This window comes from Rhinolophus sinicus, linkage group LG01 (genome assembly GCF_036562045.2).
Source record: "Rhinolophus sinicus isolate RSC01 linkage group LG01, ASM3656204v1, whole genome shotgun sequence".
Taxonomy (NCBI): domain Eukaryota; kingdom Metazoa; phylum Chordata; class Mammalia; order Chiroptera; family Rhinolophidae; genus Rhinolophus; species Rhinolophus sinicus.
In genome coordinates this window covers 171179617-171194316 of record NC_133751.1, presented here as the reverse complement: position 1 = coordinate 171194316, position 14700 = coordinate 171179617, and the positions used below count along the sequence as shown (strand labels likewise).

At 37.4% G+C, this 14700-nt stretch overlaps 1 protein-coding gene across 2 annotated transcripts in view; it reads left to right on the top strand.

The window, feature by feature from the left end:
• The window catches only part of HIBCH (3-hydroxyisobutyryl-CoA hydrolase), a 76134-nt gene that overhangs the window by 37817 nt on the left and 23617 nt on the right, over nucleotides 1-14700 (top strand). For both annotated transcript variants that reach the window (XM_019740711.2, XM_074339398.1), the window contains exons 7-9: nucleotides 4351-4429; nucleotides 11487-11632; nucleotides 13627-13713. In XM_019740711.2, the coding sequence (XP_019596270.1) occupies nucleotides 4351-4429; nucleotides 11487-11632; nucleotides 13627-13713 (312 nt within the window). The remainder of the gene's footprint in view (nucleotides 1-4350; nucleotides 4430-11486; nucleotides 11633-13626; nucleotides 13714-14700) is intronic.

The window sequence follows — 14700 nt, the reverse complement described above, 5'->3', positions numbered from 1 at the left end:
GGGTTTTGGTTACATGGGTATGTTCATTTTGGTATAATTCACTGACTTGTGTACTTATTGTTACTATTTGTGTACTTTTGAATGTATATTATATGCCAATTAAGAACATTTTAAATACAAAAAAAGCCAGTGTGACTGACCGGAGTGAAAGTGAGTTAATTGGGAAATGGTAGACCGTAAGATCAGGGAGATAGAAAGGGACCAACCAGATCATGTATCAGCTATAATGAGGAGTTTTGGTAATATCTTAATGTGATGAGAAGTCACTGGAGAATTTTGGGCAGGAGCAGGACATGAACTGTTTACGTTAATAAGCTTACACGGCTGCTGTGTAGAGGATGGATTGTGGCAAGAACAGAACCCAAAGAGAGTAACCCAGGCAAGAGATGATAGTGGCTTTAACTAGGGTTGTAATGGTGGAAATGGTGAAAAGAGGCCCTATCCAGGATATAATTTGAAGTTAGAGCTGTCAAGACAGATTCATAGATTAGATTGTGAGATCAGAAAGAAAGATGCTGCTGAGATTTTTGGCCTGAGCAGCTGGGTGAATGGTGGTGCTATTTACTGAAATGGAAAAGACTGAGGGAGTGGCATGCTTAAGGAGAAATCAAGAGATTTCCTTGTGATGTGTGAAGTTTGAGATATATATTAGACATTCAAGTAGAGATGTTGAATTATAGACAGCTAGGTATAAAGTCGGGAGAAATCAGAGATGGGGAAATAACTTCAATTATAGTGTTGTGGATAATCCTGAAACTCTTGGGGCTCTTGGAAGAGATCACCTAGGGAATGAATGTAGAAAGAACAGAGTGCAGATGAAGTGGGCAGGTATTGGGGCAGATCAGCATTTTGATTTCAGGGAGAAAAGAAAAAGCAATGAATGAGATAGAAGGAAAACCAAGAGAGTATGGTATCTCAAAGCCAAGTGGAGTGTTTCCTGAAGTGGGAGTGAGCAACCCCGTCAAATGCTATAGACATATCCAATTAAATGAAAAATGAGATTTGACTACTGGTTTTCATGGGATGCAGAGAAAGTATTTAGGAGAGTTAGGAATTGGAACACTGTCTTCCATTTGGGGAATGAATCTCTATAACCATTAGTTAGTACAATAAAACTTGAAGACTTTGAAGCCTTTGTAGTGTAGCAAAGGAGTACCAGCTAAGCTTACTGGTTAAATAGAATGTAACAGTAGATTTCAGAAGTTTCAAGGGGAACTTCTGAGTAACCATAAAGGGTTCTTTTATATTAGATACAAAAATTAGATATAAATCTGCCCTTTCAACATGGACCAGCTTTTATATTCTTGGTCAGGTGGCTTGAATTTTCCCAGCCTTCATCTTAATTGAAAGGCTTTTTAAATTGGCTCTTAATGGTACTTGTGTCAGTGATCTCATATTCTGAAAGCTTTTCATTAGTAACTTCTTACTAATAACATCTTGTCTTTGATTTCATTCGTTTTATCAGCCATGATTGAAACAAAATGTATAGAATTGTAACAGCTATATATGATGTCAGCAGGATAGTAGACTGGGGCGGGGAGCTTATCACTTTGTGAGGGGTGTAAATGTCTAACTAGTACATTGTTTTGTACACCTGAAACTAATAAAAGTAAATAAATGAAATAAAAATAGACACTCCTAAAACAAAGAAGAAACAAAATGTAATACAAAATAAAAGTGCAACACAAAAGTAAATATAAAATAACTGAATCCATGAATACAGGATCTATGTTTTCTACATGAAAGAATGTGGGGCTTATAAGTTTCTTTCTCCATTGAGTTCATGAGGTAGAGAGGGTCCTCTGTAGAGAAGATGAGCTGTTAGGTGGCTCGTTTGCAAAGGAGTGAGGGTGCCAGAAGGTAACATGGGAATGGCTAGTCAGGGAGAGCAGTGTTAGGAACGAACACAGAGCGGTACTGAGATGAACATACGCTACAGGTCAAAGGACTAAAGTGGCTTCTGTTGTGTGATGCTGCAACATGACAGAACATAGGTCTGGCTGTAATTAAAAATGTGAAGAGACTTTTTTAATTGAAAAGAGCAGAGACTCACTCAAACAGATGCAGAAAAGAGAATGGGGCAGTTATTAAACAAATGCAGGGGTCAAATGGAAATCCAGAGATGAAAACCTCAGCATAGCCTGTCTTAAAATTGGACTGCAAGTGTGGACTTAAGGCAAATTTAAGCAGTCTGTTTCTTTTTGTCTCCAGCCGTCTCTGCTGCTCTTTGTGTGTTTGCTGTGTTCTCTGTTATACGACTGTATGTAGCCTTCTCTCTTTTTTGGTTGTTACCTCATATAATTGCAGCTTTCACTTAGCTGTCATATCTTCTTCAGCTCAAATTTCAAATGACCTTGAAGTTTCTTTGGCTATCATCACCTCACAGCTGCCCACTGTGTCTTCGTTTTCTGCCTGAGAGTGAGAATATTGTTTCATGCACTTTTCTTCCCCCTTTGCTCCCTGGTCCTGAGAATTCTGGTGAGCCTCGAGTGCCACTGTGTCTCTGGGGAGAGAGAGGAACTAGGCTTGGGGGCTGTAATATATAAATATTACTAGTGGATAGAGTCATGTGCTGCTTTCGGAATTCAGAGTTAATTAAAAGAGGTCGGGGGCAATAACCAAAGGAGTGCGGCTGAGGCAGGTCAGTCAGAGAGGCATGGAGATCTTACCTGCTGTGCAGCCCACACAGAGGCAGCTCTTCTGAGCCCTAGAACTCAAAATAACGTAGTCTGAAAACTGCAAATCCAGTCCAACTCTCTCTTGAAGTTCTTAGCAAGACATTCCTGAACACCAGTAGCTTTCAGTGACAATCTGATCAATAAAAGTGGAGAGTAGAGTGTGAGGCAAGGGCTCTTAAAATAATACAAAAAGACTATTAATAAAACTAGTAATGTTTTATTTTTATTAAAATTTGTAAGATTTCATATAATCTTGAAGTATATGTAATCTAATTTGGGTTAATAGAACCTGTAATATGATGATATTTGCCTTTACAGAGAGTATCAAACATTGTGGATTTAACTTATAAATGTTGACAGCAAAGAATATAGGTAGTGACTAAATGAATATTATTCATTTCCTTGGTCTTTTAAAATTTAAGCTTGGCATAGAGTACATAAAATTTTAAGAAATTGCATATACTTTCGAGTATTTTCTTAAAAGGTTTAAAAATGTCAAGAACTTTTAAATGGCTGAACTGAATGTGAAAACACGAAAGGCTTGAGGAAATTTAATGAAAAATTAGAATAATCAGATAGAAATGAGGCTCTTTCCATTTAGCTCACACTAATAGAACTTTTAATAAATGCCTGACATTGTTTCAGATGTTTTACATGTCTTAACTCATTTAACTTTGTGATGTCAAAAGTAGAGTACACTGATGAGAACGGATTAAGAAAGAGAACTAAAACAATCTGATAGAAGCTCTGAATAATGTGAAAAGAACATAACATAGGAAATGTGTGTCCAGTGTGAGCCCTGACGTAAATTGGATACTTTGTCATCACATGTATACCTTGTATTTATTTTCTGCAAATATGTCTGTTTATTCACATATGTTTATTCAAAGATGACTGCCCTTTTCTGAACAAGTCAGAAATCCTTTCAGCCTATCTTTTTATTGTCTAAAATTTGTGTTTAGTAACCAATTTTTAAGAGTTATACGATTAGCCTTATTAATGTTGTATCTAAGAAAAATGATGTTGCTAATTTTATTTGATGAAATATATGAATAAATAAAATGTGTTAATATTCTGTTTAAAGCTATTAAAATTTGCTAGAATACCGTGTTCCCCGAAAATTAAGACCTATCCAGACAATCAGTTCTAATACGTCTTTTGGAGCAAAAAGTAATATGAGACCCGGTCTTATAGTCTAATGCATCTTATAGGTCTAATGCATCTTATATAAGACCGGGTCTTATATTATAGTAAAATAAAATCGGGTCCTATATTACTTTTTGCTCCAAAAGATGCATTATAGCTGATTGTTCGGCTAGGTCTTACTTTCAGGGAAACACGGTAGCTTCTTGGTTGTGCTTTTTAATGATTGGTTCTGGGAAGAGTCAGTATTCTATAATGCTGCATCTATTTTGAAATGAGAGGAACTGGGAAAGCGGACATGAAGCATAACATAAAATACTAGATGAAAAACATCTTAGCTAAAACAAATCTATTCCAGATATCAAGGTTACCCATATATCTTTTGCCCATCTGAAATTGTGTGGTTTAGGTTTTCTCTCCAATCTATCTCCTGAAAGAAATTTTACTTGGTTTATAATGTTTGTGAGTGTATAAATTTGTTCTTATTTATTACAGTATGTTAAAACATTTTTTTGCCTCATTTCCCTAGGGAGTTGGTCTCTCAGTTCATGGGCAATTTCGAGTGGCCACAGAAAAGTCTCTTTTTGCAATGCCGGAAACTGCAATAGGTAAAAAAAATCAAAATTTTTCGTAATTACTTTTAGAAACATCTTCTTTTGATACATGTCAGATTACACTATTGTTGAAGGAACTGATGGAATCTTGTGTGAGATATAGCAATGAAAGAATTTTAAAAAATTAGAATATGAAGATACCTAAAAATTTATATTAGCTCAGTAAGTATATCTGAAAACATAACAGCAAGAATATTTAACTGGAAACACAAATACACTGTAGTTAATTTTAGATAAAAGATTATTAGGGGGAAATAGTCTTACATTCAGATGTATGATCCATTTGGAATTATTTTTTGCTTATGGTGTGAGGTATGGATCAGAGGTACAAATCTAGGTTTATTATATTGCATATGGGGATATAATTGTTCCCACGCCATTTTTTAAAAAAGCTATTGTTTCTCCACTGATTGGTTACCTTTGCACCTTCATCTGTATATATTGATCTTGGTGCCAACACCACACTGTCTTAAGTGTTGTTGCTTAATAGTAAGTCTTGAAATCAGGTAGTGATAATCCTCCAATTTTGTTTGGTATAGCCAAAAAAACTTGGGGAAAAAAGGTGCTTTGTATTTCTACATGAATTTTAGAGTGTTTGTCAATTGAAACAAAAAAGCCTGCTAGGATTTTGATTTGGATTGTCTAGAATCTATCAATTTAGGGAGAATTGACATCTTACAATAGAGTTTTCAGACCTGTGAGCTGACTGTATCTCTCCATTTATTTAGGTCTTGTTAATTTCTTTAAGCTAAGTTTTACAGTTTTCAGTGTATAGGTCTTACACATCCTTTTTCAGATTTATCCTTAAGTATTTCATATTGTTTGATGCTATTGTAAATGATATTTTAAAAAAATTCAATTCGGATAGTTATCAATATGGATTTCCTAAATTGTCATTTGCAAATAACACAGTTGTATTTTTTCCTTTCCACTCTGTATTTTCTTTTTCTGGCCTTATTACATTGGGTAGAATCTCTAATACAAAGTTGAATAGAAGTGTTGAGAGTGGACATTCTTACCTTGTTCTTGATCCTAGGGGAAATTTTTCAGTTCTTCACCAATTAAGTATGATGTTAGATGTAGGCTTTTCATAGGTGCCCTTTATCAGGATGGGGAAATTTCCTTCTATTTGTAGATTGCTGAGGGTTTTATTAGGAATGGATTTTGAGTTTTGTCATTTTTTTTCCCTTCATCTAATGAGATGGCCACTGGTTTTACTTTCATAGCTTGTTAATGGTGAATTACTTTGATTGGTTTTCCAACATTAAATTAACCCCACATTGCTAGGATAAATCTCACTCTGGTATGATGTGTTATACTTTTTATATGTTGTTGGGTTTGATATACTAAAGTTTTATTTGGAATTGTTGCATCAGTTTTCATGAAGGATAATCATCTGTGGTTTTCTTACAATGTCCTTGCTTCGTTTTGGTTATCAGGGTAATGCTGGCTTCATTTTCTGGAAGAGTTTGTGTAAAATTGGTATCATTTTTGTCTGTGTTTGGTAGAACTCACCAGTGAAGCCATTTAGGCTTGGAGTTGTCTTTGTGGGAAGGTTTTTAAGTACAAATTCAAAGTCTTTAATAGATGTAGGTCTAGTCAAGTTGTCTATTTTTTCTTGCACGAGCTTTGGTAGTTTGGGTCTTTTAAGGAATTTGTCCAATTTATTAGCATAAAGTTGTTCATAATATTCCCTTATCTTTTTTGTATCTGTAATGATATCTGGCCCTTTCATTTTTTATATTAATGCAAATTAAAAATTGTCTTCTCTCTTTTTTCTGCTCAGTCTAATTAGAGGCTTACTAATTTTATTGACTTTAAAAACATCAGCTTTTTTGGTTTCATTTATTTTCTATTTTATTTCTGCTCCAGTCTTTATTTCTTCCTTTCTTTTGCTTTATGTTTTATCACTTCTTTTTCTAGTCTCCTAAGGTGAAAGCTGAGGTTAGTGATTTCAGACCTGGGTATAGAATTCTATTCTAATTTTTAAATTTCAGGATTTTAAAGATGTTTCTACACGGTCTTCTTGTTTATGTTGTTTCCTATGAGAAATCTGCTCTCATCCTTATCTTTGTTCCTTTCTAAGTGTCTTTTTATTTTCTCTGGCTGCTCTTAAGATATTCTGCTGATCATATATTTTGGGCTATGTGATTATGGTGTGCCTTAGTGTAGTTTTCATGTTTCTAATGCTTGTGTTTATTAAGCTACTTAGGTTTATAGTTTTTGTTAACTTTGGAAAATTTGACCTTGTTTCTTCAAATATTTTTCTATCCTTTTTTTTTTTCCAGAAACTCTATTTAAACTTAGGCTCACTCATGCATTTTTCATTAAAATTTTTTTTTTCTTTTAGTTTCTATTCTTTAAGTTCACTAAGCTTTTCTTTTGCAAAGTCCGATCTGTCCTTAATTTCATTCAGATATTTTTCAGTTTATACATTCATCTTAGTTTTCATCTATGCAAGTATCATTTAGGTCTTTTTTTTAAAAAAAATGTATGCATCTTCTGTGTTTCTACTTAACTTTCTGAACATACAGGATATGTTTATTATACGTGTTAAGTCTTTAACTAATTCTTATGTTTATGTCAGTTCTGGGTCACTTTTGATTGTTTTATCAACTCATTATGGCTAGTTTTTTCCTACTTTTTTAGAATGCCTGGTAATTTTTGATTGGACTGTAGACATTGTAAACTTTACCTTGTTGGGTACTGGATATTTTTGTATTTTTATAAATATTCTTGAGCTTGCTTCTGGGTTGAATTTAAGTCACTTTGAAACAGTTTGATCCTTTCAAGTCTTTTAAGACTTTTTTAAAATGCAGAATTAGAGGAGTCCTCAGGCTAGTGCTAATTATTTCCCACTATTGAAGCAAAGACCCCTCTTTGTATTCCACTCAGTATCTGTGAATCATGAGGTTTTTGGTCTGACTGGTGGGAACAGGCACTATTCCCAGCTTTGTGGATTCCCAGTACTGTTCTTTGTAATCCTTTCTTATGGTTCTTGTCCTAGACTCAGATCGTTTCCTCATGCATATGTATTGCTCAGTACCAAGCTGAATACTTAACAGGAGACCCTCTGCAGCTCTCCAGAGTTTTCTTTCTGTGCAGCTGTCTCATCTCTAGTGTTCTGTTCTGGAAGTTATAGCTGCCTCAGTCTCCTTAAACTCTTAACATCATCTCCTCAAATCAAGGACTATGCTGGGCCTGGAAATTATCTCAGGGCATTAAGCTAGAGTTCTTGTAGGGTTCACCTCACTTGTTTTCAGATATTCAGAGATCACTTTCCTTTATTGTCTGATGGTCCAGTGTATTAAAAACCATTATTTCATATGCTACATTTGGTTTTATATTTGTTTCAGGTAGAAGGGTAAATTTGGTCCCTGTTATTCCATCTTGTCCAAAGAGTTAGTCTTGAATGGGTTCTTTAGATTAGATAATTAAAGGGATTCTCCAAAGAAATGCCCTTTACAATGAGATTTGAATGCACCAGGAGGAGCCAGCAGAATGCTGTGGCAGTAAGAAAAGTTAGTATAGACTCTAAAGTAAGAACGAACTTCATCTATGCAAGGAACCAAGTAGAGGCAACTGTCTGAATCAAGGGCAGGAGCGATACACGGTGTTCAAAGAGGTACACAGGGACCTCTTGTGATGAGTTTGGATTTAAACCTAAACATCATGGGAAACTGGGGGAGTTTAAAGCAGGGAGTGGCATGATCTGGTTTACATTTTAATACCATTATTCTGGCTGCTGTGAGGATAATAGTAAGGGTGCGGAGTAGTAGGAGGGAGACTGGTCAAGAGGTCATTACAGTCATGTGTTGCTTAACAACAGGGATACAGTCTAAGAAATGCGTCGTTAGGTGATTTCATCCTTGTGTGAACATCACAGACTGTACTTAAACTACATGTTACAGCCCACTACACACATAGGCTGTGTGGTATAGCCTATTGCTTTCAGGCTACAAGCCAGTACATCATGTTACTGGACTGAATACTGTAGGCAGTTGTAATACAGTGGTACTTGTGTATCTAAACATATTTAAACATAGAAATGGTACAGTAAAAATATGGTATAAAAGATAAAGTTTCTGTGTGCCTGCACACATGTGCATTTGGGGAGGGGGTGGGAGAGGGCTATAGAGGGAGGTGGTGTCAGGAGGGGGGAAGGGAGAAAGGGAAGGAAGAAAAGGGAGAGAAAGGGAGAGCTGAGATTGAAAGAGATCCAGATAGATTAAAGCTTGAGAGGAGAAATAATAAATGGGAGGGAGGGGGGAGGACACTAAGAGGAAAAAGAGATAAAGAGAAACAAAGGGAAAGGGAGGGAGTGAGAGTGTGTGTGTGTGTGTGTGTGTGTGTGTGTGTGTGTGTGTAGAGGTGGGAAGGGGCGAGCGGGTAGGTTGAGGGGCCCCCTGGGTTCCCTTCCTCCTCAGCTCCCCTGGCTCCCTCTTGGCCCCAGACAAGGGCAGGGGCAGGGCAGATGGACAGTATGCTGAGCCTCCCTGTGTTTAAACTTCGCAGAGCTAGCAGTTAATGCAGCATTTTATGTAGCTGGGTCCAGCCTTTTCTTTGAACGTCGCAGACTTCTTGCTTATAGTCCATTCTAATCTGATGGGACCGTCGTCATATATGTGGCTGTTCATGGAAACTCATGCGGCACATGACTGTACGCTAATCTAGAGCTGTGCTGTCTAGTACAGTAGCCACTAACTACATACAGCTATTTAAAATAAATTCAAATAAATGTAGTTCCTTAGTCGACCAACCATATTTCAAGTGTTTAATAGCCACTTATGGCGAGCAGACAGCATAGATTATAGAAGATTTTCATCATCACAGAAAATTATTTTGGATAGCACAGGCCTAGAGAGGGAGGATTTTGGCTTGGAGCAGTGGGGAGGTGTAGAGTTGGAATAGAGTAGATAGGTTTGAAAAATATTTTGGAGTTGACTGGCTTGCTGATGTGACGAATCAGGAATAACTCCAAGGTGTTTATCTGTTGCTGCTGAATGGAAGAGGCCAATTAGGGAAGGAGTGGTGTAGCTGGAGGGATGGGAATCAAGCTGTGTTTTCGCCATGTTGTATCTGAGATCCTTATTGTCCATGTGGTTATATCTACAAAGCAGATCTAAGAGTTTGGTATTGAAGGGAAATGGCATAACCACATATACAGATTTGGGAGTGTTTGGTCTGCTAGGGCTGCCACAACAAAATACCACAGACTGGGTGGCTTACACAGCATTTATGTCTCACAGCTCTGGAGGCTGGAAGTGCAAGATCAAGGTGCTGGCAGGTTTGGTTTCACCTGAGGCCTCTCTCCTTCGCTTAGAGACAGGTGCTTTCTTGCTGTGTCCTTGCATGCCCTTTCTTCTGTGTGTGTGCCCCTGGTGTCTCTTCTTTTTATAACGACACTGTCATACTGGATTAGGCCCCCACCCTTATAACCTCATTTAACTTTAGTTACCACTTTAAAGGCTCTGGCTCCAAATTGTCACATTGGGGGTTAGGGCTTCCACTTAAGAATTAGGGGTGGGGACACAGGTCAGTCCGTAACAGGGACGAATCTGCATATAGATGTTATCTAAAGTCATAAGAGCAAAGACAATGCGTGTGTAGGGAGGAGGGGATTGTCTGAGATCTAGCCTAGGCACTGAGTAGCATGTATAGTCAAGCAAAGGAATGTGAGCCAGCAACGGGGACTGGAAGAAGACACTTGGGGCCAAAAGAATGTAGTGCCCTGGAACAGATGAAAATGTTCCAGGATTGAGGGCGTTTTCATCGGGCCAAGTGCTGCTGAGGCTCTGGGGCAGGTAGGAATGTAGAAGGTGGGGGACTGAAGGGAGAAGACCAGAGTGGCGGGGGTTCAGCGAGTCAATAGTAAGAGATATAATTGAGAAAGTGGTGCGGGGCCTTGAAGTCTTTGATAAAAGTGTTGGTTTTAATCTAAGAGAAATAGAGAGTTATGGATGAGTTTTCAGCAATAGAATGCAAGACTGATCAAGATATATGTTGCTAGAAAGATCACCCTGGCTATTGTGTGGAGAACTGTTTGGAGAAGAAATCAACAGGCGGATATAGTCTCTGATGGGGGATTAAGAGAGTTGTACAGAGAAGAAGGTGTGGAGGCTGAATGGTTGTATCCTTTATTGGGGTACGTGATACTGGAAGGAGATGATGGGAGTTGGGAAAGGTCATGAATTCAACTTTAGACCTATTTTGTTTGAGGTGCTAAGAGATGTTTCTGTTTACATTAGCACAGTGCTGATTCTTTCAAGTCTAGGAACTTTTTGTCAAGTAGAATTGGAAAGAATTTAAATGCTTGTGTTTTTATCTCAACGTCATTAAATGAAGCCATCTTAGAATAGATATATGGATTATCAAACTAGAGGGTCACAATTGTTTAAGGAGCTCTTAAACACCAAAAAGTAGTGTACTGGCAGGTATTTGCATATATGCTATTTTCAGTTGTTACGACTGGAAAGAATAAAGGAATTCAAAAAATACTAATGCTTAAGAAAAAAATAAAATGCAAGTGGTTTTATTAAGTATAAACTTGTTAGGACTAATGGTTATTGCATCACTTTAAATATCTTAACTATTAGGTAATTGACTATTTGGAAAATAAATGGTAATAATGAAATGTCACATTAATGTAATAGCCTTAGATTATGCATATTTTTTCCTATGATTATCATATGGAAATAATATTTTTTCATTTTTTTACCAGTTTTGGAGATTCTTTGAAAGTAATTTGTGGTGAGAAAATTTAGGTAGTATATATTGAGTACTTCTTATATACACAACATTGTGCCATCAAATACTTTATTGACTTCTGTAGAAATGAGACATGAAAATTTTGAAAAATACCCAAATTCAGTGAGCATACTTTATAGCAAGTCTTTTATGATATTGATTGCATTGCATAATACTTAGTGTAATACATTTTCATATGGATTCAAATTCCAGAGAGAAATGACAATCTGATCTAAAGTAAAGAAAGTTATAGTCATCTCTTTGATGTGAATCATTCTTACGTTTTTTTGTTATTTAATTACAGGACTATTCCCTGATGTGGGTGGAGGTTATTTCTTGCCAAGACTTCAAGGGAAACTTGGTTACTTCCTTGCATTAACAGGATTCAGGCTGAAAGGAAGAGATGTGTACACAGCAGGAATTGCTACACACTTTGTAGATTCCGAAAAGGTAATTACTTGGACGATTTCATTTTGTATTGTTGGAATACCTCACATTATACGGGAGGCAGTATGAGTGGTTAAGATCACAGGCTTTGGTAGATATGGGTCTGACTCCTGGATCTATTGCTTAAAGCTCTGTAACCTTAGGGAAAGTTCTTAAGCTCTCCAATCTTCAGTTTCCTCGTAAACAAAATGAGGATAATCATATCAATTCAAGGCTGTTTTGCCTGGCACCTTCAGTGAATGTTTTTTAATGAATAATTACATTCTGTTAAAAAAAAAAATGCTTTAAGAAAGTCCAATATATAAAATTCTAAAGTTATATATGAAAAGATAGGCTTTTATTTTATGAAAACATTTTGAAAGTTTTTCTTGGTTTTGTTTCCCTGGTGCATTTAAAAGTTACATTTGTAAAATATGGTTTTAAAAATTTTCCTAAAGGATATCTGTTTCAAGTGACAATGTTTCTTTGTCTTTTTTAAAACCAGGGTTGCAGTGTTCTTAGCACAGGATAGGAACGTGGCAAAGAGTATGCGAACAGCCAGCCTGGCTTTAAATCCCAGTGTGCGTTGGGTCTTTTTCATCTCCAAAATGGGGACGGCAGTTTTACTACAGTAGTTGAAACTACCTGTGTTAAATGTAACAGAAAACCCAGTTAAAGGTGATTCTGCCTCAGAATTCCCTGCAAGAGATTTTGGGATTTATTCTGCTTCAGCTGGCTTAGCTCACTCTGATTGGACTGGTTTATAGCACCCCTGAACCACGTGGGTGGATGGGTGGGTGGAATATACCCACTAGCTTAGCCTAGCTAATGCGTTCCATCCCTGAACTGTGGGATTAAGTCAGCTTCCCAGGAAACACATGGGTCTCCAAATGAATACCTGATCTTGAGGGACAGTTGTTTTGGGACAGGGGAAGGAATGTTATAAAAATGTATGCAGTATACAAAGTTGAAGGTTGTCCCCTGTACACTGTTTGAGGGTTTTCCATCACATTGTTTGAAGTTTTAGATCTTTCCCATGTTATGGCATACTCAGTCACATTGAGTTAGGTGGCTGTCTCATCCTTCCCTTGAGCTGTCACAGGAAACAAACATGGGCACTCCATTATATACTCTGGCTGGGGGACACTCTTGATTATAGTAGTATTTAGCTAAGGATGCTCAGAGAGGAAGCTGATCCACACCCTCCTCCCTTCTTTGCTAGCTTGCCAGTCATAATATCTGCAGTGCGTAGATCACCATTCACAGGGCCTATCGCGGGTGACAGGAGTGAGTAGTACACATTGGGGATGGGGCTAGACAGAGGTGAATACAAAGATAAATAGTCAGTTCATCTGACAGAGTAAAGTATGATAAGTGTAGAAACAGAATACAGAGCAAGTACTCAGTGGATTGAAAGGAAGAAGAGCTTACTTATAAGAAAGTTTTCTCACAAAATTGCAGTTTAGCCGGGTTTTAAGACGAGTATTGTCAGGAAAAGGCATTCTGGAGAGAGGAGACATTTAATAAGAAAGCCCATGGGCAGAAAAGCATTAGCTATGTTTTGCAAACAGTAACAAGTACTATTTGGCTGAGCATAGGATGGATACATGAGGAGTATAAACGGAGAGTTAGTGTCTCTGTTACAGAGCTCTGCATTATAGTAGCCATTAGTCACATGTAGCAATTTTGGTTAAAATTATTTAAAATAAAATTTGTTATTCAGATCTTTGGTTGTAGTACCATATTTCAAGTGTTCAATAGCCAGACGGAAACAGAGATGGATGTCTCTAATTCTCTTTAGTTTCTCTCACCTTTATCCAAGCCTTGCAAGGCAACATTTGCTATGTGGGGATGTGTGTGCACAACTTCAGTGAAAATTTCCTTCACTGATTCAACTGAAGAGAGAGCATCATAATTTTAAGACAAGGATTTAAAAGAGAATAGAAGATTTCTAAAAAATTGTTGTGTTTCTGTGTGGTCTCAAATCTGTTTTCCTTTTTTTTTTTTTTAACCTTTAGTTGAGCATGCTAGAAACAGATTTGCTAGCACTGAAGTCTCCTTCAAAAGAAAATATTGCAGCTGTCTTAGACACTTACCACACGAAGGTAACCTTTTTAATATTCTAACCTCAGATTTTAATTCATGGGGAAAGGGGAGTGACAGAAAAATTAGCAGTTGGTGAACATTATAGTTGGTAGGGTAAATAAATGTATTGGATTTTATTTACTTCAGAGCTCCATGGGAGAAGCTGTGCTTCACAATTGTTAGGATGGTCATTTGAGAAGATGACGTCTTTACTGTGCAACTGCACTGCTTGTCTTCTCCTTGCTGCTGAATTTCGGTGCATAACCTGTGATTGGCCCTTGAAGGAGATTTTTACAAGGCATTGTGACATTTCTATAATGGAAGTTCACTGTTGACACTGTTTGTGAAGATGTTAAAGTGAAACTCTGATACATAACTAAATATAATGAAGTACATTGCAGCATTTACTTTTAACTCCTTAGTTATGTTGTCTAACTTAAATTTCTCATAAGAGCAAGAATCCATAAAAATGCTATATGACTTCCAGTTAAACATGACGGATTGAATACATGCTCCCTCCTAAGACACCACTAAAACTGCAGCAAGGAATAAAAATGGCACGAATCCACAAAGACAGAACAGAAGGGGAGACAGCACAGGCATGAGATGTCAGTATTTGGGACCTTGAAAGCAGAAGGATGGAAGGCAGCTACTGTAGACCTGAGGACACTGAAACCTTCCCCTTTGGGGAAGCCAATAAGCAGCAGTTGTTACTGTAGACCCCATTGTAAGGTACCAGGTCCCTCTAAAGATGGGCGTGTGGACTAGGGCAGGAAAACAGGAAGATCTCTGCAAATTTTTATAAGGAGCAGTTAGGCCTCCAAAAGTCCGATAGGAGCAGCTACCCGCTCATACCCTGGCAGGAGAAGAGACTTACTTCTTAAAAAGACCAAGTCATACAGGCCTAGCTGATGAGGGCAGGGGTAGGCAAAACATACTAAATGGGAAGAGGCAGAATGTACTAAATGGGAAGGCCTCTAGCCTCTTTCCCTAGTTGGCTTCCAGAA